This window comes from Opisthocomus hoazin, chromosome 1 (assembly GCF_030867145.1).
Source record: "Opisthocomus hoazin isolate bOpiHoa1 chromosome 1, bOpiHoa1.hap1, whole genome shotgun sequence".
In the NCBI taxonomy this organism is placed as follows: domain Eukaryota; kingdom Metazoa; phylum Chordata; class Aves; order Opisthocomiformes; family Opisthocomidae; genus Opisthocomus; species Opisthocomus hoazin.
In genome coordinates this window covers 106,191,370-106,213,463 of record NC_134414.1, presented here as the reverse complement: position 1 = coordinate 106,213,463, position 22,094 = coordinate 106,191,370, and the positions used below count along the sequence as shown (strand labels likewise).

General features: G+C 39.8%; 1 protein-coding gene across 5 annotated transcripts in view; it reads left to right on the top strand.

The window, feature by feature from the left end:
- DYRK1A (dual specificity tyrosine phosphorylation regulated kinase 1A) overlaps positions 1–15,681 on the top strand; it is a 95,594-nt gene extending 79,913 nt beyond the window's left edge. For all 5 annotated transcript variants that reach the window (XM_075432014.1, XM_075432008.1, XM_075432019.1 and 2 more), the window contains 6 exons: positions 3,318–3,604; positions 5,246–5,392; positions 5,772–5,912; positions 6,204–6,510; positions 6,832–6,956; positions 8,229–15,681. In XM_075432014.1, coding sequence (XP_075288129.1) covers positions 3,318–3,604; positions 5,246–5,392; positions 5,772–5,912; positions 6,204–6,510; positions 6,832–6,956; positions 8,229–8,852 — 1,631 coding nt within the window. In that variant the 3' untranslated portion in view covers positions 8,853–15,681. The remainder of the gene's footprint in view (positions 1–3,317; positions 3,605–5,245; positions 5,393–5,771; positions 5,913–6,203; positions 6,511–6,831; positions 6,957–8,228) is intronic.
- Positions 15,682–22,094: the final 6,413 nt, after the last annotated feature.

Below are 22,094 nucleotides of genomic sequence, written 5' to 3'. Positions count from 1 at the left end.
GGCCCCCTTCAGGTACTGGAAGGCCACAATAAGGTGTCTCTGGAGCCTTCTCTTCTCCACGTGGAACAGCCCCAACTCTCTCAGCCTTTCTTCACAGCAGAGGTGCTCCAGCCCTCGGATCATCTTTGTGGCCCTCCTCTGGACCTGTTCCAACAGGTCCATGTCCTTCTTGTGCTGAGGGCTCCAGAGCTGGACCCAGAACTCCAGGTGGGGTCTCAGTAGAGCAGAGCAGAGGGGCAGAATGACCACCCTCGACCTGCTCGCTGTGCTTCTCTTGATGCAGCCCAGGATACGGTTGGCCTTCTGGGCTGCAAGTGCACATTGGTGGCTCATGTCCAGCTTTTTGTCCACCAGTACCCCCAAGTCCTGCTCAGCAAAGGCTGCTCTCAATCCCCTCATTCCCCAGCCTGTGTTGGTAGCAAGGGTTGCCCTGACCCAGGTGCAGGACCTTGTACTTGGCCTTGTTGAACCTCATGAGGTTCACACAGGCCCACTTTTCAAGCTTGTCCAGGTCTCTGTGGATAACATTCCGTCCTTCTGGTGTGTCAGCTGCACCACTCAGCTTGGTGTCATCTGCATACTTGCTGAGGGTGCACTCAAATCTTGCTGTCTATGTTATTGATGAAAATATTAAACAGCACTGGTCCCAGAACGGACCCCTGAGGGACACCAGTTGTCACCGGTGTCCATATGGACATTGACCTGTTGACCACTACCCTCTGGCTGCGACCTTCCAATGAATTCCTTAGCCACTGAACAGTCCACCCATCAAATCCATATTTCTCCAATTTAGAGAGAAGGATGTTGTGAGGGACCATGTCGAAGGCTTTACAGAAGTCCAGATAGATCACATCCGTAGCTCTTCCCGTGTACACTCATGCAGTCACTCCATCGTAGAAAGCCACTAGGCTGGTCAGGCAGGGCTTGCCCTTGGTGAAGCCACACTGGCTGTCTCAAATCACTTCCCTGTCTTCCACGTGCTTTAGCATAGCTTCTAGGAGGACCTGTTCCATGATCTTCCCAGGCACAGAGGTGAGGCTGACAGGTTGGTAGTTCCCAGGGTCCTCCTTCCCACCCTTTCTAAAAACGGGTGCAGTTTCCCTTCTTTCAGTCACCAGGGACTTTGTCTGACTGCCATGATCTTTCAAATATCATGGAGAGTGGCTTGGCAACGACATCAGGCAATTCCCTCAGAACTCTGGGAAGCATCTCATCAGGTCCCATTGATTTATGTATGTTCAGGTGATCTTCCCTTACAGTGGGTGGGGCTTTACCGTCCTGGCCACGTCTTGTGGTCCATCAACTCTGGAGGGGCAAAGAGAGAGGTTGCCAGGGAAGACTGAGGTAAAAAAAGTTGTTGCGTACCTCAGCATGAGATGAATGCACATGACAACATGAGTAAATGATTAAAAAACCCAAATAGATAATGTTTTGAATTAATACCTTATTTTGCGTGCTGTGAAAAAACTGACCGTGGAAAACTGAGATCTCTAGACACTTCAGTGAAAAATATTTATAAGTATAGGAGCAGCTGCTTATGAGCATGCTTTTGCGACAAGACTTAATTGAAACTTTCTGCATATTAATGCAAAAAGTAAGTTGTCTGAAGGCCATGTGGACGTTTCACCCTCACATAGGCTTTCAGAGACATGATGCTGAGAATAGCTGAATAAGGCTGAAAGCATTGCTAGTATTACAATATACTGTGTGATGTAAAATGTAGACTTCAGGGAAAATGTGGTTAAATACTGTAGCCTGATTTTTAAGGACATAAATTTTTACTGCTTATGCTTCTGTCAGATCTCCTCTAGTACTTTCAAACCTTCTGACTGGTCTTCTGCAGATCTAACACAAGTGTAAGAATGCATTAAGGTCTTCAAGTTTTGTGAAAATTAGTGGCAGAGTGGAGGAGAAATGTTCAAATGGTCATGTCTTCACTGAAGGAAAGATGTGGCAAGTTCAGCTTTTATCCAGACTATTTGAGTTGTATGGTGGTTGCAAGTGGCGCACTAGCTGGCCAGTAGCACACTGGTAGTTACAAGTGGGTTGGAGTAAGTGGTGGTTCTTGCCAGGTTGGCAGGTCCATCAAGCTTAGGTGGTGTGGGGAGGAATTGGAATCAAGTGTAGGAAGACCAGAAAGACATGAAAGGATGCTGGTCCTTTCATAGTGGGAGGATTGTGGAAATATGGCAAAGATGAGAAAATATGAAAAGCCTAGGCAATGATGTATTGCAGGACCTGACATCTGGGTGGCAGAAAATGGTATTGTTACAGGTAAGTTGTAAGGGACACTGAAGAACTGACGTATGATAATGGATGGGGAAAAAACAAATCCATAGGACATGAAGTAATGACCATAATTGAAAGTCTGAATTCTCATTGTGCTAGTATTGCTTCAAGGTTTTGTTATGACAAAAAGGAGAATGTTGCTTTTTATTTGAGGGCTGAAGTGCTTTTCTTATTTCAGTTTTCTTTTACTTGTGGCAACCAATCTGAATAATTGACTTGCTTGCCTCTAAACAGATTAATGTGGTGAATTTTTCACCTATTTAGTGAAAAAAATTGATTGGATTTGGACGGGATTGGTTGCTGTCGGAAACTGAGATTATACCTGATTGAAATGAATATAACGCCTTTGTGATATTGATCACTTTTATTAATTGAAGTAATCAATTGAAGTCACGGCTTATAAATTGCAGTGATGCCTTAGTATATTTTAAATGAATCTGACAGTCAGATATTTTCCCTGTAAATGTAAGGGAAATTCCTAATAAAGAATACAGTTTAAAGTGTGATACCCGCTTTACTGTTGAGAATGCCACTCTGTGTGCACTTTTTCCAATCTGCTTGGACTTCAAGACAATTTGAGCTTTAGGAGTGTGGAAATATGAACTCTCCCCTGAAAAAGATCATAATTGTGACTAAAGTTGCGTTACGCACAGCTTGCACTTCCTGTCTTTTTTGTTGCTATTTTTATTTACCCACAAATGTGTTTTGCCTTTGCTAATAGGGGAGTGATAGCTTATTTCGACAAAAATATCTCTTCTATCTTTTAAATCATGTTTTAGTTAATGTAGCTTTACTGAGGTACACTTGAGGACACTGCAGATGTGTAAAATGTCCCCCTGTACCCTAGGCATGGCAGCAATATTCTGTAAATAACCAGAGATCTGGGGAAAAAAAAAATAACGCTGTATTATTATATTAATCAATATGTAGGAAGCTGACCTGTGGGTAAAATACTTAAGCATTGTGTTGTAATTAGTATTTAAGACTTACCACACAGGGTGTTAATTATTTTCTTCCCCTTTTTAAAGTGCATTTGAAACGCCACTTCATGTTCCGAAACCATCTCTGCTTAGTCTTTGAAATGCTGTCCTACAATCTGTATGATCTGTTGCGGAACACCAACTTCAGAGGTGTCTCGTTGAACCTGACACGAAAATTTGCACAGCAAATGTGCACTGCACTGCTTTTTCTGGCGACTCCTGAACTTAGTATCATTCACTGTGACCTAAAACCTGAGAATATCCTGCTCTGTAACCCCAAACGAAGCGCTATCAAGATTGTTGATTTTGGCAGTTCGTGTCAGCTTGGACAGAGGGTGAGTATTAGTAAGAATTCTAATTATGCTACTGTTGGATACATATGAAAAATTTACTATTTTTAAGTCATAATACCTACATAGCCAATTCAAGCTTTATTAATGATGACTTAAATGAGATAGTAACTAACTTTTACGTAGAGAGTTAGACATCAACAGTCTGTAGGAGCTTTAAATACGAATTTTAGTGCCATAGTAGATAAACTTTTGCCATAGTGATAAACGTTCCATCTTTGTTTTCTCCTTGGTTATGTTTTTATGCTATGTTAATGCAGAGCGCATCAGCACTTGATTGTAGAAGTCTGCAGTGCTGTTAAATAAAATACTCTTTTATTATTTTCTTACTCCGTATGTATTACTCCTTTCACTTTAGCATATCCTCCATTTAGTGTGCCTTGAGGGAAGAAGAGATTTAAGGGTCGAGACAGTGCAGTAGCTGGCTCTTAAAGATACTGGGTGTAACTAGCCCATTTTTAGAAACACTTCAGCAACTGTGGAAAGACTGAATTGAGTTTAGTGGTGGTATTACTATAAGTAAAGATGCATATGTGCAGAATATTTCCAGGACAAAGGACCAGATTGTTTTCTGTTGATGGTTCTTCAGATTAGGATAGATCTGTACAACTAAATAGTTGTCCAGAAATTTGTAACTGTGTCCTGTTGTTCATGTACTTTGAAGATGAGTGCAATAGTGAACTATTAGAATCTGCTGAGCATAGTTTATCCAGCATAGCCAATTAGCTCTATATTTGCTTTAAGAAATGTTAAAATATATACAATATTAATATATTAAGGTCATAAATAATTCTCCTTGGATGCTAAAGCCTGTTTTCTTTAGGAAGAGCTTTGAATCATACTCCTCGAGTGTTTGATTTGTGCTGACAATTTGCTCACTGAAAAGTTACCGGGATATACTGTTCAGTTTGCACCTTATAGTCTAGTACAAATAGACTCTTTCCTAGTTGAAAGAATAATATTTGACTGAGCAAGTGACCACTTCCATTCAGGGTACCTTTGCTTTAGTTGTTTGCACTGAAAAAAAACCTGTTAGCAAGAGAGGTAAGGAAGACTTTTATAGATAGAAGTTAGATTTTAGTGTACCTGTGGCAGTTTTATCTATAAATTTGTGAATGATATCTTTTTGCTTGGAGAAAGATGGGTGTTAAAAAACTCAAGCAAACCAACCAAAAAACCTCTCTAAAACATGCAACGTTTGCAAAAGAGATGAAGCTTCATGAGTATGACTAGTAATACTCCAGATGGGGTCACTGTCTGAGAAGAATTAAGAAATTTCATGGACTAACTTTAACAGACATCCCCCAATTCTCTTTGAGGAGTAGGGACTGGCCAGTAGCACCTAGTTGCTTTTTCACATAGTAAGTTTGAGAAGAGGAGGTCAGAATATTGAATACAGTACTGAAAGCAGTATTTTTTGGGGAGAGAGTGTGAATGCTAATATTTTCTTAAGAGTAATCATTTACATATTTTTATAAATGTAATGTATGGATACTTTTTAGTATCACTGAGACATTGGCTTTCCCTACACTAATCATGTATTTCATTGTGGTTCTGTTTTGTAGTACAGAATCATAATAGTGCTCTTTGGATGCTGTGTATTATCTTTGGATGCTTTTATTTCAGATATACCAATATATCCAGAGTCGTTTTTATCGATCACCAGAGGTGCTACTGGGAATGCCTTATGATCTTGCAATTGATATGTGGTCACTTGGGTGTATTTTAGTTGAGATGCACACTGGAGAGCCTCTTTTTAGTGGGGCAAATGAGGTATGTAGCTATATTACAGTACAAATAATTTGATTTTTTTTGTTCTTATTCATTCTCATCATGACTTTCATCTGTTTAGTGGTAATGCATAAATTAGGGAATTCTAGCAATTCTAAAATGAGTAAACGTGAATGACAGCAATGTCTTTTGTCAGAGTTCTAAATTGCCTATTAATAATTTCCTGTTTCTTTGTGCCCCCTTAGTCCTTTTTCACTGATTTTTTTTTTTGTACAGATTGGATTTTTCTTAAACTCACAGTTGATTTACAACTTGTCTGAGTAGTTAACATTTGTTTCCCACGTGACTATAGAGTATCACTCTGTCACATTGCTCAGCTGTCTGTCACGTGTTCTGCACAAATATTCTTTGTTTGGAACAGGTGGATCAGATGAATAAAATAGTGGAAGTTCTGGGGATACCACCTACCCACATCCTTGACCAAGCACCAAAAGCAAGAAAGTTCTTTGAGAAGTTGCCAGATGGCACTTGGAACTTGAAGAAGACCAAAGATGGAAAAAGGGTAAGTTACGTAACTAGGATGAGTATATGGACTGTCTCTTTAAAAAAAAAAAAAAAAAAAAAAGTGGTGAGATGTTACTTTGCTTAAAGTCTTGCCTTACTGAAAATGTAGTTTTATTGTTGTTTATTATTGTTCCATGTTGTAAGACAGGTTGATTAAATAACACTTTCTGTATTGTTGAATAGTTTCTTAATTTTGTTTGACTGACTTACTTTTACAGGCTGTATAAATTATGCACATGCAAGGCTTACTATATAACTTGGTTTCAAGCAATTTCTATATTCCCAACAGGAATACAAACCACCCGGAACTCGTAAACTTCACAATATACTAGGAGTTGAAACAGGAGGACCAGGTGGACGTCGTGCTGGGGAATCGGGTCATACTGTAGCTGACTACTTGAAGTTCAAAGACCTCATCTTAAGGATGCTTGATTATGACCCTAAGACACGAATTCAACCTTATTATGCCCTGCAGCATAGTTTCTTTAAGAAAACAGCAGACGAAGGTACAAACACAAGTAATAGTGTGTCTACGAGTCCTGCCATGGAGCAGTCACAGTCTTCAGGAACCACCTCTAGTACATCTTCAAGCTCAGGTAAGTTTTTTCTCATTAACAGATAACAAAATTGTATTTCTTAATCACATCAAAGGAATCTTTCCCAGATAAATGTAATCTCATTTTTATTGTTAAAAAATAAATATGTCAAATCATACCCGTCAAAATAATTATTCTAATCAGCTGGAACAGGTAACTGCTCCAACAAAAAGTTAAAAGTAAATGAACAAAAATGTGCGTGCTTATCATACGTCTTGTATTTTTACCTTGAAGCAGTTTAAATATCTTCATGCTGTCATTGTTTTACAGCTTACTGTAAATTTTGTGTCTCTAATTATTGTGCATGTTCCAATTTTATAGGTGGGTCTTCCGGAACAAGCAACAGTGGAAGGGCACGGTCAGACCCCACACACCAGCATCGGCATAGTGGTGGACATTTCACTGCTGCTGTTCAAGCTATGGACTGTGAAACACACAGCCCACAGGTATGCTTAAGTGTAGAGTTTTGGTCCATTTGATTTATACAAATTTTCTGATAAATCCCTAAAACTAATTAACACTTTCATGTCAGGAGTGGTGCAGACATAGAACTAGCCATCAGATTTGGTTTATTTTTTACCCCTAGCTCTTGTATAGTCCTGTGTATGTTAGGTCAGTCACTTAGGCAAAAGTACTGCAGGCAGCTGTAAAAATTGCCATAGATTTTGCAGAGGTGAAGGTTTTGAATCAGTAGCAATAGGTCAGGTGGAGCTGTCAGTGCTTCATCTTACACAGGGCATATGGGTACACAGAACTATGCATTTTCCAACCCAGTGAAGAACGAGCTTGTACTTCAGTGGACTTCTGCTGGAGTTCTTACTTCCATTTTATGGTGTTCAGGTACTTCACCAACATGATCGTTGGTGGAATTAGTGTTTATTCGGTACTTCTTGGAAAGAAGCAACAACTCATTTATTAACTACAAATAATTCAGTGATACTTCTGTTTTATTAAAGAACAGATAAAAATATTAATTAGTGTATGTTAGCTTGTTTTATTCCTGGAAGAGTAAAACTGAAATGTGATAGTGATTTGTCATTTCTGTTCATCAGTTTTACAAATGTAGAATCGCCTTTACAGATGTAAAGTAATAGCTTCCAAGCGTTACACTCACAAGAAAACAAAAGAAGATCATATGTGCTTCTTTGCAGCTGACAGAAAACAAACTTTTTCTCCCAAGTAGACAATGTAATTTGTGCAACAAATCAGTGTTTAGCTAGATCTTGCCATTTCAGTAATTTTTCCTCAGCTGTATTCTTCCAGAGGAGTGGGTAGTACTCTTCTAATGATGTTGACACTGTTCAAAATAGGAACTACAACATATCAATTTAGCTTTGTATGCTAAGTGAATGCAGAGGTCTGAGTCAGAGATCAGGGCCTTATTGTTCTTGGTGTTGTACAACTATTATGTGGTTTTGCAACTATTATGTAAAGCTGCTTCTGTAATTTTGACAGTAAGGTCACATATTGGAGTTACTTAAACTGTTTGAAAAAAGTATCCAGAATGTGAACTTGTTTTTCTGAAAGCATGTTTAGGAATGTATATTAGAAACACTTCTTGACTACATGCTTACATTTCTAGAATAATTTTGCAACTGCAAGGTTTGATTAACTTTTTTAAAAGTTAACATACACCTTAAAAATTTAGCCTCTCGCATATGTTGCAAATGGACAGATTTGCTTAAGCATTTTAATTTTTATTTTGCTTAATAACATAGGTTCGACAACAGTTTCCTCCTCCAATTGGTTGGACAGCCACTGAAGCTCCGACACAGGTCACTGTTGAAAACCATCCAGTTCAAGAAACCACCTTCCATGTAACCCCTCAACAACAGAACGCATTACATCACCATCATGGAAATAGCTCTCACCACCACCACCACCATCACCACCACCACCACCACCATGGACAGCAAGCCTTGGGTAGCCGGACCAGGCCAAGGGTCTACAATTCTCCAACAAACAGCTCCTCCACCCAGGATTCTATGGAGGTGGGCCACAGTCACCACTCCATGACATCCCTGTCTTCCTCAACTACTTCTTCCTCTACATCTTCCTCCTCTACTGGTAACCAAGGCAATCAGGCCTATCAGAACCGCCCAGTGGCTGCTAATACCTTGGACTTTGGACAAAATGGAGCTATGGACATGAATTTAACAGTCTACTCTAATCCGCGCCAAGAAACTGGCATAGCTGGACATCCAACGTACCAGTTTTCTGCTAATACAGGTCCTGCTCATTACATGACTGAAGGACACCTTGCAATGAGGCAAGGGATTGATAGAGAAGAGTCTCCCATGACAGGAGTTTGTGTTCAGCAAAGTCCTGTGGCTAGCTCGTGACTAAACTGAAACTAAGTTTGTTTCTTGTGTGTTTTTATAGAAGTGGTGTTTTTCCAAAAACAAAGTGCAAAGCTGCTTGAATCAGAAGGAGATAAACTCACTGAACCGCTACAGGAGGGCAAAGCTGACTATTTTTTTAAACTTGAAAAGATTGCAAAGGGACAATGAAGTTTTTTTTGTTGGTTTTTTTTGGGGGTGGGGTTTGGTTGGGTTTTTTTTTTTTTCAAGAGCCATGTCCGGACCCACCTTAATGGATAGCTTAGTGGTGTTCACCTTTTGCTTCCCCCGTTTTAACTTGCCACAACCTAGTCATAGTTCGGTTTTTTGGGGAGGGGTTTTTTTGGTCTCGTTCAACAAGGGTTATTGTTCAAATGTTAGTTGTAGTTGCAAACTAGTTTCTTTTTAAAGGCATTGCACATGATTTATAAAAAGGCCCTTTGAAGTTTTTGGGTGGGAGGGGAGTGAGTAATATATATATATATTTTTTTTAGTTCCCCAAACAAACATGGGCACAGAAATGCAGTACTGTAAGAAAGAGGGACCTTCAGATTACACAAATATATATTCTTCAGCTGTAAAAAGGGACGGTTGTAATGGAGTTTGTAAGGCACATTAAGCATGCTAAGTGGCGGTGATCAGAACTCTCCTTTTCTGAATCTACTGAGGATCAAAGCAGCAATTGTAATGGGATTCTGTGGGTCTCGTATTTTGGAGACCACAGTCAGTTAGTATTGAAATATGACTGGTTTCGTAACTGAGGTGCACTGAGAAGCAATCAACGGGTCGGTCCTGGCCAGTCCTGGGGAGGTCTAAGTGGTGGTCTTTGGGATAACCTTTGGCCTTATGGATTTGGACTCTTAAGTTAGAAGAGCCTACCATTTCAGATGCAATCACTTTTGGACATGCTTTTGCAGACAGTCCTTAATGCTGAAAACACAGAGAATGGGTAATTCAAGAGGCCTTTCTTTTAAAATAGACTTTTGTGACCCACTTATTGTAAGGTATTGCAAGGTCACTTTGCGTGTGTCATAAAGTTGACTTCCTTATTGGTTGAAGGTCACAGGAGTAGTGGTTTGCGTTTGATGGAAATAGCTACAACTGTGTCCCTTCCTGCTTTTTACTTTTTTCTTTTGCTTTTTCTCGGCACGTGGTTTCTCCACCATTACTTCTGCACAAAGACGTCTTCTGTTCATCCTGAACATTTTTAAAAATGCAGAATTTTATGTGACTGCTTTTTTGCCTCACAATTATGCTGTGAATTTTACAAAAATTTATTTTCTTTTTTGATAATTTATTGTACCAAAGCTGTTTTTATAGCACATAGATGTCTGTAACCAATAATGTAGCAGTTCTGCACTTTGACACAAGGTGTAACTAGACCATTTTTAAATGTCAGTTGAAATTATGGCTGTACTATTGCTTAAACAAAACTGGAACTGTTGTTGAATTCATAGCCAATACATTTACAGCAATCTGTGTACTGAACATAATAGATTGACATCTACTTTGAGACTATAACATCTGTTACATTATAAATGTGTTCAGGCTTCTGAAGGTAAAAGGGACACTAGATCCAGAAGCTATGAAACCAGCAGTTGATTCTTGTATTCCTTATTAACATAATTGTAAACTTGAAGGCAAGACCTTGATTGCATGAACAGGTCCAAAATAATAGTCTGAGTAAAGCAAAACACTCACATGAGACCTGAGGTTAGCAGGCTGTATTTAACAGGTGCCTAATTTTTGGGTAATGCTGCCTTAATATAACACAGTCAGCATGGCAGTTGCAAAATTTACAGGCCCATTCAGAGATCTATTTATATGAAAAGTAAAAGCTCCATGAGAAAGATTTGAAAGAATTGGTGGGCAATTGATTGCCCATCCCAGATTAACATTGTTTGCCCATTATGTAGTACAGAAGCAGTGATCTACCTCTGCCAGTGAGCCCTTCTAAAAGTTAATTTAGCAGAAAATTCAGAGTTCATACTGCTCAATTCCATGTGGCTAAGTAATTTTCTCGGACTAAGGAGTGGAATTTTTTTATACTTAAGAGTGGCAACGCAGCAGCTGACTACCATGTAAATGGGAATGAATACCTGGGATTACCATTTTTGTTGTAAATTATGATTTTTTTTTTTTTTTAATCAGATGATCCATATTTCTTTTATATTGACACATCAACCCTGTGGATGAAAGTGTTTTTTTTTTCTTTTTTTTTTCTTTAACCTCATAATTCAGAGAGTTTACAGGATTTGGAAGGCTGTCACCTTAGAAACAGGATGCTGAGTTTAGCAATATAAAAAGGAATCCAGTACTTACTGCTGTCTAGGAATATAAGGGTAATATGAAATCTGGGTAATTCTTTGTGTGCGCGGGTTGCCACACCTTAGCAAGCACCAAAAAATAAAGCAGTTAAAAATATCTACATGAAGAGGAAATCATAAAATCCAGTGCTTCTGCATACTGTGTTATGTTACAGTCCAGTTTTGTGTGCTTTACTACACAGTTTGGTTACAGGACTTCTGTGCATTGTAAACATAAACAGCATGGAAAAGGTTAAATACCTGTGTTCAGATTGTAAGATCTAGTCCGGACTTGCTGTGTATATTGTAACGTTAAATGAAAAGACAAGCCCTTTGTATTATAGTCATGCAGTCTTATGTATGATAAACAGTTGAATAATTTGTCCTCAGACTCTTTACTGTGCTTTTTAAAAAAAAGAGTAATTTAAGAAAAAATGTAAACATAGTAAATCTTCCTATGCAATTAACCTACTCCAAGCCATGGTATGGTAGGTATAATTATACTATAACATGTAAATATCAGATACATTGAAACAGACTTAAAAATATGAAAGTAAAAGTTGGAGGCATAACAGATAATTTTGAGTTTTTAATTGAAACAGCAAGGTATACAAATCATTGATGTATGAACACAGCTCTGCTTGATTCTGATGGACTGTACTTGTAGTTTGAGTTCTTGATATTATCATCTGTTAGTTTGAATGTTCTTATATGCACTGCAGCTTTCTACCTATTACAGACTAGCTGATTTTAAGGCCAGAAGTGACCGTGGTTATGAAATAATCTGACTGGCATGCCATTATCCCTAGAATTCAATCTAGTTATTTCTGCATCATGAAGTCCGTATCTTTTGGGTGCAGTAGAACATACCTTTGAAAAAGTTAGCTGATTTTCATGTAGATTCTTCAAGTGTGAGGATTTTTCCGTGTCTCTTGAGTGATTCAGCTAGTTGATTTTCCATACTCTTAGTCCTCCTTCAGGTTTAGGACTGTTTAGTTACAGCTGCTGGCCATCAGATAGCTAGCTGCCGATTAGAATAATGAATAACTACTCTAGTTTTAAACTATTTCACTTTATTCACATAAAAGTATGTTAACTTTAATAACCTATATAGATGGAGTTCCTTAAATCTCTAACTGTAAAGCTTTTACGGCCCTTCTGAAACTTCAGATGTTTTAAAATCCATTCTAAAGCGTGAACATGAGAACTGCATACAGCATCCGGTAGTGATGTCAGTATTGCTGTGTGCGTCTAGTATGTGCAGGTACATTCTTGAACCTTTCAGTTTATATCTTCGCTTGTTTGTTTATACTTCCAAGGGTTGCATTTTTAAAATCTTTCAGTCTCATTTGCATTAAAAGATTGTAAATTTAGATGATTATCTATCATGATTCCTAAGTCCTTTTCAGAACTGCTGCTCTTCCAGGATGTAGTCTTCCATCCTGTAAGTATAATGATGTCTGAACGGGACTGGTTTACACAAGGGTTGGATTCACCTATAGATGTGACTTGTCTTCATTGTTTTTCACTCTACCATCGCTATTTTCATTAAACCATCGATGTGCTTATATTTTATTCTTGATAACTGAAAAATCTTAAATATCTTTGAAGATAATTCCTGTTGAAATCCATGTGAAACATCCTTTTTTAATGAGGAGGTAATCTAAAACTCTAACCTCCTGACACAGAGTGGTGAATATGTTGTGTTGATTTATAGAACAAATATATTTCAGTAAGATCATTATGAGGAACTTCTGAATAGTATGGAAGTGTCTTTCTAGTCAAAATTACACAAGTAACAGACTACAAAGTAGAGTTATTGCTGAGTGTTGATCTCATGAGGATAGTTTGTATGTGATCCAGCATGACTTTGGCAAGTGATGTATTTTACTTAGAAGGATGGATATTAGAACTGCACAATATCTTGCATCTGTCAAGCAAAGAAAGTCACCTTGACAAATGGCAGTTTTCTGTTATATATCCCTGGTTTTGTGGGGTTCTACAGAAGCAACCTCATGTTGAAAAGTTTGCAACTGGTATTTATTTCTCCACTTCATAATGGTAGTTGAACTATTTTTTCCTTATTGATGAAGATGCCTTGTTTTTATTCAACAGTTATCCATACTAGCCCTATAAAATATATATTCTTTGCCTAGACCTGAGAGGATTTGCAGTTTCTGTTGTTTATTATGTTTTATGCTAGATGTTACAGAGCATCACAATCACAAGACGGTCACTGTGACTATCCTTGAGAACCTGAATGATACGAGGATGCAATACACTTCATAAATCAGACGGAAGTGGTAGTTAAAATTTTAAGCTTTAGGCTTCTCTGCTGAATGGCAGAGGGAACATCTAATTCACTTTAAGCAACTTTTGTAGATTCTAGAGGGAAAGTGAGGATAGAAGATTTAGAAGAGGTTAAGGGTTGGAATTGGAAGGGTGTTTTGTGTGGGAGGGAGTCTAACCAATATGAATAATAGCATAGGGAGGGGAGAGAAATACCCTTAGCTGGAGTGGAATTGTGCAGACCTTCATTGAAAAGAGACTGTGAAAAGTTTTTGTAGAATCGTAGAATGGTTTTGATTGGAAGGGACTTTTAAAGGTCGTCTAGCCCAACCCCCTTGCAGTGAGCAGGGACATCTAGCACTAGATCAGGTTGCTCAGAGTCCTGTCCAACCTGACCTTGAGTGTTTCCAGGGTTGGGGCATCTACCACCTCTCTGAGCAATGTGGTCTTGGTCCTAGGAAAAGTATTTGAGGGAAGCTAAATGAAGAACTTCATGGCCATGTTGTATAAGGCTTAGCAGATCTATTTTGAGTGGAAAATAGGCTTTTCACAGAAGGTTGCATTCCAGTAATTAACGTGAGAGATTTCTGGAATGTGGCTGTGTGTTTTGTTTCAAGGTGGATTTGAATCCAGACTATCAAGACTTGGGTCAAATTTGGTAGTTCGCAAGAAAGCAGGCATGAAAGTTGGGATGGTTTTACTGCAATTCAGAAAGGTTGAATTGAAGAAGGCTGCCCAGGGAGGTTGTGGAGTCTCCTTCTCTGGAGATATTCAAGACCCGCCTGGACAAGGTCCTGTGCAGCCTGCTGTAGGTGACCCTGCTTCGGCAGGGGGGTTGGACTAGATGACCCACAGAGGTCCCTTCCAACCCCTACTATTCTGTGATTCTGTGATTCTGTGATTTCTGACAGCAGACCATACAAGGATATGCTGGAGACATCAGACTGACAGAAACCGCAGTAATGGAGTGGATCGTCAGCATGTAGGCAGCTGAAGGGATTTTAATTTGTTTACTAACTAGGGCTGAGATGTATAGTTTAAAATGGGCTGAAAGCAAAGCTTAGTGAGACCTTGAAAGAGGCAAACCACAGCTGATGTTATAAATAGAGTTTCAGAACTGTAGGAATAAAAAAAACAAACCCCCAAGTAGTATATGTTTTTGAGTGAGTGATCACCAGTTAAAACTTCTACATGCGTTTAGTAGGGTGAGAACGGAAGCAAGACAGACCAAAGGCATCCTTAAAAAAAATTGCTGCCGTGGAGTAGAAAGGGCACAGGATCTATATAGCCTAGAAGATGTTTTATTGTGGATCCACCTTAGGTCCTCATTCCCAGAGCAGGACTTCTGTGTTTCACAATTTTCTCAGTGAGCAACAGTGAAAAGTATCCCAACTAAATAGTGATAAACAGTGTCATAGTGAAAAGCTGATAATCTCAAACAGAAAACTAGCATGTAAGGAAAACACCCACAGTATTTTTAGTCTGAATAAGAAAAAACGCCAGCTATTTTTTTAAAATGAAGGCTAATAACATCCTTATTGGTAAGACAGAACTACCATTATTGTAAAATGTCATAAATCTTTTCAGGAGCAGTGTATGGACCAGAGTTGGCTTTCTAAACCAAATTCTAATCAGTCTAAAGAGCAGATGCATCCTTGGTCTGAATTTCAGTAGAACCTATACTGAGAAATCCACACATAGATTGTGCTTTTTGGACAACAGAATGTAATGTGGCTTTAGGTCAGCAAGGCAATGCAGTTAAACTTCTTGTGTAGTACACTGGACTTTTCTTGTATTTCTCTTTCCCGTACGTCTTCGCAAGAGGTATTTCTCATCTCTGGTAAGTTGTGCAGTCCAGCTCTTAGTCTCCAACTACTCCGTAGGAGCAGCTTCAACAGGAATTTCTGCTTCCCTCTGCTGCAGACTCCAGCGTCCTGGAACAACAGTTGTCACGATGTCTTGGCATATGTTTTGGTTATAAGGGCATTACATTTTCTGGAACACTGCATCTTACATGTCAAATTTAGTTTAAAGATACTCAGTTAACAAAGAACTACAAAAATGTTTTGACAGTTTGCTTACATCATTGTTTCGCATGCAAACAGACAAATCTCATGGAATTGTTGTGTACCATAAGGCAGTGTTGCAGCGTCTCCTAGAATCATGTTGGTCTCCAATATGAATGCTTTTATAATACATGCGATGTTCTCTTGAATACATTAGCCATTTGGATTCTTCGTTGTTGCAGCCTCCTTCTAGCGTCTGTCACGAAAACTTTCTGAGATGACATTGTTATGCCAGTGGGGTGATAGATGAGCAGTTTTATTCCTTCTAGGAAAAACAATTTGAGTCTAAAACATTGTATATTTTTTTTAATTGTGTATATGTTGCTGTTTATGATTTGAACCGATACCAACATTTTAATTCAAAGCATTTATTTGTTAAAGGGTGTTGAAGGTTCGTGTGTTTGACTAGGAAACACTTGTCTTAACATGTTCGCACTGCCTTTGTCCATTTATTTTTTCTGCATAGTGTCAGCCCGTTCTCACTACTTAAAGTGATGGTGTGGCAGTAGCTTATAATTTTGAAGATCTGGCTTGGTAGCTTTCTTTTGGGTTTTTCAAAAAGGACTCCAGCTTTCCTATTGCTGTGGTAACTTTGATGTGTATATAAAGAAATTTGACGTAATTTTCGAGGCAATCTACAGGTTGATCCCTAAAAAAAATAGCTACAAGCTGAGGAAAGAGTTAAAAAGATTGCTTCTCAAATCCAGTTTTGTGTGATCATCACAGAGATGAGTCCTGCTGAGATTTTAAGAATTTCTTGAAACTTCAGATCTTACAGGCATTCCATATGGTTTTGAGTAACAAAAAGAACAGTAGCATGGAAAAGTCAATACATAATTAATAACCAAATCTACCTCCTGTAAGTCTCCCCATGAGAAATGTGAGGAAAGAAGATTGATGTGATAGATGTTGACTGTCAAAAGACAAGTAGTTGGTTAGTGATTGGAAAATGATACATGAAAAAATAAAAGCTGAGACTGTTTGGAAGAAGGTAACTGAAGATGTTAAGCAGAAAACCTCTCCATCCAGACTGCCTCCTTCAGGGTCTCTCTTGCCCCTCACCGGTGGAACAGGTCTCTCATGTACCACTTGCTGCCGTGTTCCAAAGCCTTCCTCTTCCTTCAGATTTTCCTGCCAACTTGTAGATCATTCAGGACTCACTTCACAACTCCTTCCCAGCATAAAATGCCAGCAGTTGGTAGATCGAGTTAATTGTTTTGAGACTGCGAGGATGATGATGAGGGTGGTGAGGCACAGGCACAGGTTGCCCAGAGAAGCTGTGGCTGCCCCCTCCCTGGCAGTGTTCAAGGCCAGGTTGGACGGGGCTTTGAGCAACCTGGTCTGGTGGAAGGTGTCCCTGCCCATGGCAGGGGGGTTGGAACCAGATGGTCTTTAAGGTCCCTTCCAACCCTTACAATTCTATGATGAAGTGGAGTTCTCTCTAGCTAAAGCAGGCAGAAAGGCTCGTCCTCAACACGGCACATTCTGAGCTATTCTGCATTTTCAGGGCAACACACCCTTTCATAATGTGCACACGAAGGAAACTCCATCCAGAGATCTTGGAGTCAAGAATAAGCTAAGGGAATTTAGTTTTCAAAGCTTCAGTCTCACTTGTCTTTCCAGTGCAGGGGTAGCGCAGGTTAGTACCAGTGGGATTCTTCCTCGTTGCTGCCGTGTGCCAGAGCACTCATGCATTATTTTTTTTTTTTTGTGTATGAATTGGCCTCCTGCCTTTATAAAATCTTTGCCTTGTGTATGAGGAAGTTTTATCACTTTATTTGTGCACTTGCTAAATTAGCATTTCTTTGAAGAAAAATGCTGTACAGAAGTTTATTCGATACTGAAATAACCCACTGTATTGTACTCTGTATGCGATCTGGTGTCAGTCTGGTAACGTCAGTACACAGAGTTGGTACTGTTCTGTGTGTTGGTGAAGGGGCATTTGCTCTGTAAACAGAACATGCTACAAGTAGAAACATTATGGTGGCAGTACCTTGAGGTCAGGTGTGTCCGTAGAGGTCACTTTGATATTGTGATAGTATGAAGGTTTGTGTCCTAAGTGACCTGGGAAGACAAATCCGGAAATCTCAGGAGCCAGAGCTTTGAAAATCAGAAATGTCATGTTCTGAGTTCTTTCATGGGGACAATGAGAGCTTTTTGTCTGAAGTAGTAGTCAAACATAGTAACTTTGGCTAAAATCAGTTTAGTACCCTTTCCAGTAGAAGAAACTGTAGTTCATTTCCCTCTTCAGAAACAGTAACATCGCATGGCCTTTTCTTCCCCCCAGGTTCCCATCCCTTCTCAGTGCTCCTCACTCCCATCCCCTTTGCTGCTTTCCACTGCAACCCTTCTCCCCACTTCCCTATGCTTTTCACCTTTTGCTTCTCTCCTTTTCCCATCTTTCAGCCTTTTATTTTGTCCCTGCTTTTCATTTCCCTGCTTTTTGTTTGTCTTGTCCCCGCTGTTGCCACTGCTTTTCCCTACTTTCCTGTTGCCTTTCCAGCCTTTGTTTTTGCTTTTCACCTTATTTCTTTTTCCCGCTGCTTGTCTTCCTGTCTTTTCACAGTTTTTCCTGCCTTGTCCATTCTTGTCTTCCCTGCTTTTGTTTTCGTGCCATGCTTTCCCTGTTTGCCTTGCTCCCCCCACCCTCTTCTTTTCAATACTTTTCAGGTCTTTCATCCCCTTCCCCTGCTTTTCCTTCCCTCTCGCTGCTTGTTGCTGATTTGGCTTCCTCTCAGGTCTGTTAGCTTCCCCCCTTTATCTTCTTTTTGGTGCTTTTCGTTATTCTTTTCTGTGCTTTGACTTTTCGTTCTTGATTTGAGTTGTGTTCTTTTCCAATCTTTTCCCAGGTTTTCAGGCTATTTCTTTTGTCCCACTGCCTTTTCACTGCTCTTCACTATGCTGACTGCTTTTCACTGCTTCTTTCCTGCTTGTTTTTTCCTGCCTTTTGCACTTGCTTTTCCACCTTTGTTTTTCATTGCTTTCCCTGCTTTGCTTTTCCTTCACTGATTTTTTCACTCTTTCCCTTCTTTCTAATGCACTTCTGTTCTTTCCACCCTTCTTTTTCAGTGCTTTCTGTGTCTCTCCCTCCTTCTTTGCCTATTCTTTTCAATGCTTATCAGGTGTTTTCTTTGCTTCCTTTTCTCACTTCAGTGCTTTTCAGTATTCTTCCCCCTTCCCCACTTTGTTTCAAATGTTTTTCAGTTCTATTTCACCCCCGGTTTTCTGGTCATCGGTTTTCTCAGCCCCTCCCTGCTTTGACTTCCCCTCAAGCTTTCCAGATCTTTTTTCATCTTTCCCATTCTTTTGGTGCTTTCCCTCTCTTCTGTCTGTTGAACTTCTTTTGCCTGTTTTAACTTCTTTTCCGTTCCTTTCTCATCTTGTCTTCTACGTGCTTTTCAAGTAACTTCATTTCCACCCCACTTCTGCTCTGTTCCCTGTTTTTCACTGCTTGGAGCTCTTTTCTTTGCTTTTTTTCTGATCTGCTGTCTGGTGTCATCCGTGTCCTGTTTGTGTGTCCATCCCACGCTCCCCTGCCTTCTGTTTACATTTGTTTAATTGCTTTTCACTGTTTTGACTTCTTTTGACTGCTTTTTGTCTCGTCTCTTTTTCCGTCCACTTCTCTTGTTTTCCCTATTTATTCCTGCTTTTACATCCTTTCCCATTTTTTTCTCTTTTTTGACTTGTTTTCACTGTTTTGTGGTCTTCTCTGGCCTTTTGCCTGCTTTTCAGGTCTTGTCTTTTCCTTGCTTGTCACTGCTTTGACTTTTGCCTGCATCTCTTCTCATCTTTTCCTCAGTTCTCCCTTCTTGCCTTTTCCCTGCCTTCCTCTCCTTGTCTTGTCCCTGCTTTTCAGGGATTTTCTTTTTTTTTTTTTTTCTGCTCAGCCCCCCCTTTCTCTTCACTGTTTTGATTCATTTTTTTACTGCATTTCCCTGCTTTGACCTCCTTCGCCCTGCTTTTCAGTGGCTTTCCCTCGTTTTCCGTGCTTTTCATTAGCTTGACTTTTTTCCTCTGCTTTTCCTTTGTCTTCTTGAATTTCTGTCCGTATCTTTTCCTTCCTTTTCATGCTTTTATTCCCGCCCTCTCCCTGCTTTTCAGTACTTGCAGATGTTTCCTTGCTTTTTTATCGTCTTTTACATTCTTTCCCCTTCCATCCCCCCCGCCTGCTTTCCACTGCATTGACTGACTTTTCACTGATTTTCCGGTCTTTTCCCCCTCCTCTTCACCCTGGTTATTGCTTCTCGATCTTTTCCTGCTTTTTTTGCCTTTACTTCTTTTCCCTCTCTCTCCTTTCCAATGAGTGACACTGTTTTGACTTATTGTCACTGTCTGAGAGGTCTTTTCCTCCCCCCATCTTTGTTTCCCTACTTCTTTTCCCTTCCTCTTCCTGCTAGTCACTGCTTTGACTTCTATTCCCTGGTCTTCTGGTCTTTTATCCCCCCCTTGCTCCTTTTTCCTGCTTTTCATTGCTTTGACCCTTTTCCCAGCTAGTTACCTTTTTCCCCAGAATTTCACTGTTTTACTTTTTCGCTTTCTCCCTGCTTTACACTGATTTGACTACTCCTGCATTTCAAGTTTTTCCTGCTTTTCCTCTTCTCTTCTTTCCCTGCTTGTCAGTGCTTTGACAGTTTTTCACTGCTTTTCGTGCTTGGACGACTTATGGCTGCATTTCAGGTCTTTTCTTGCTTCCACCCTGCCACCCCCCAGCTTTTGCCTTCCTGTTCCCCACTGTTCGCTGCTGTGACTTATTTTCCCTGCTAGTAACGACTTTGGTTTCTTTTCACTGTTTTTCAAGTCTTCCCTGTCCCGTTCTTTTCCCTGTTTATCACTGCTTTGACTTCCTTTCACTGTTTTTCTGGTCTTCCCGCTGCTTTTTTCCTTCTTTTCCCTGCTTTCCACTGCTTTTTCATTTGTTTTTTAATTTTTTTTCTTCCTTTCCCCTATTTTCCCTTCTTTCCATTGCTTTTCAGCCTCTTCCCTGCTTTGACTTTTTTCAACGGCTTGACTGGTCTTTTCCATTCTTTTCATTACTTGTTCCTGCTTTGACTTCTTTCCACTGCTTTTCAGGCCGTTGCCTTCTTTTTTTTCTTTATTTTTTCCTTCCTGCTTCTCCATTTGTTTCACTTCTTTGACATTTTTGCTGCTTTTTAGATACCTTTCCCCCTGCTTTCCTTGCTTCACTTCCCTCCTTGCCCCTTCCCTGTTTTTCACTGCTCTTCCCTGCTTTTGGCTGCCTTTGGCTACTTTTTCCTGCTTTCACTTGATGCACTCCTTTTTGCTGCTTTTTAGGTGGGTTTTGTTTTGTTTCCTTTCCCCCCTCCTTTCTCTGCTTTTCCCGTTCCTGCTTTTCAATGCTTTGACTTCTTTAGGCTGCTTTTCTGGCCTCTGGTTTTCCCTGCTTGTCGCTGCTTTGACTGCTGATCCTTGTTTTTCATGTCTTGTGAGTCATGTCTTTTCATGTCTTTTTACATCTTTTATCTCCCGCCCTGCTTTTCCCTGTTTTTCTTCTTTTCTTCTTCCCCTGTTTCCCATCCCACTTCCTCCTTGTCTTTCCTCATTTCCCTCTTCCTCCTCTTTCTGCTTCCCCTTTCCCTCCCTGCTTTTCAGTTTTTTCCCTGCTTTGACTTCAAGTTGCTAATTCTCACATCTTGTCTTTCCCTGATGATTTGCTATTCCATGCTTCTTCCTGTTCTCGCCTGCTTTTCATTGCTTTGACCTCTTTCTGCTGCTCTTTGACTGCTTTCACCCCCTGTTTTCCTTTCCTGCTTTTCCCTTCTGCTTGCCGCTTCTCCCAGCCTTTTTGCTGCTTTCCTCACCTTTTCAATGCTTGTCCAAGATATGCACTGCTTGGATTTCTTTTCATTCCCTTTCAGGTCTCTTCCTTTTCCTCCCTTCCACTACTTTTCTGTCCTTTCATTTCTCTTTCTTTCTTTTTGCCTCCTTCCCCCTTTTCACATCTCTCCTCTGCTCATCAGCATTCCCATCAATCTCTCTAATTGGTTTCAGTACATGGAAAAGTATGTGGGCAAAAATCAACTGCTGATAATCATGAAAACATTTACTTATGTCACTTTGATACCTCAACCTTATTGCTATGTTTTTCTCTTCAGTTAAATCCATTCCAATCATTTGACTGTAGTAAGGAGCTGATCCTGCCAAGAGTCAGAACTACTACTACAGTACTAGTCTGCTGATACCATGTAGTAGTAATGTTTATATTTGCAGACTTGGAGACGGAGGCACAGGGTAGAAAAAGTCAGAGATAACAACTGAACCATCTCATCCTCTAATAAAGCAATTGGCTAAGATTTGGGAGATGTGGGGTTCTAATCTTGCCTGTCCACAGGGGTTCAGAGAAATACTCCCATACCACTATAGGAGTATCACTTCTTTCACGGGACTTCAGAATAGAAGATGATGTGAAAGAAAAGGAAAAAGAGGCACTGAGCACCTCGCCTCTTATAATTACCTTATTTAGCATTAGGATTTCAAGATTCATTTGGACAGGCGGAGAATCCAAAAGGAAGAGAAGTGTGTAGCGTTATGGCTGTGAAGCATTTCCTAGAAAAGGAGAGGGATTA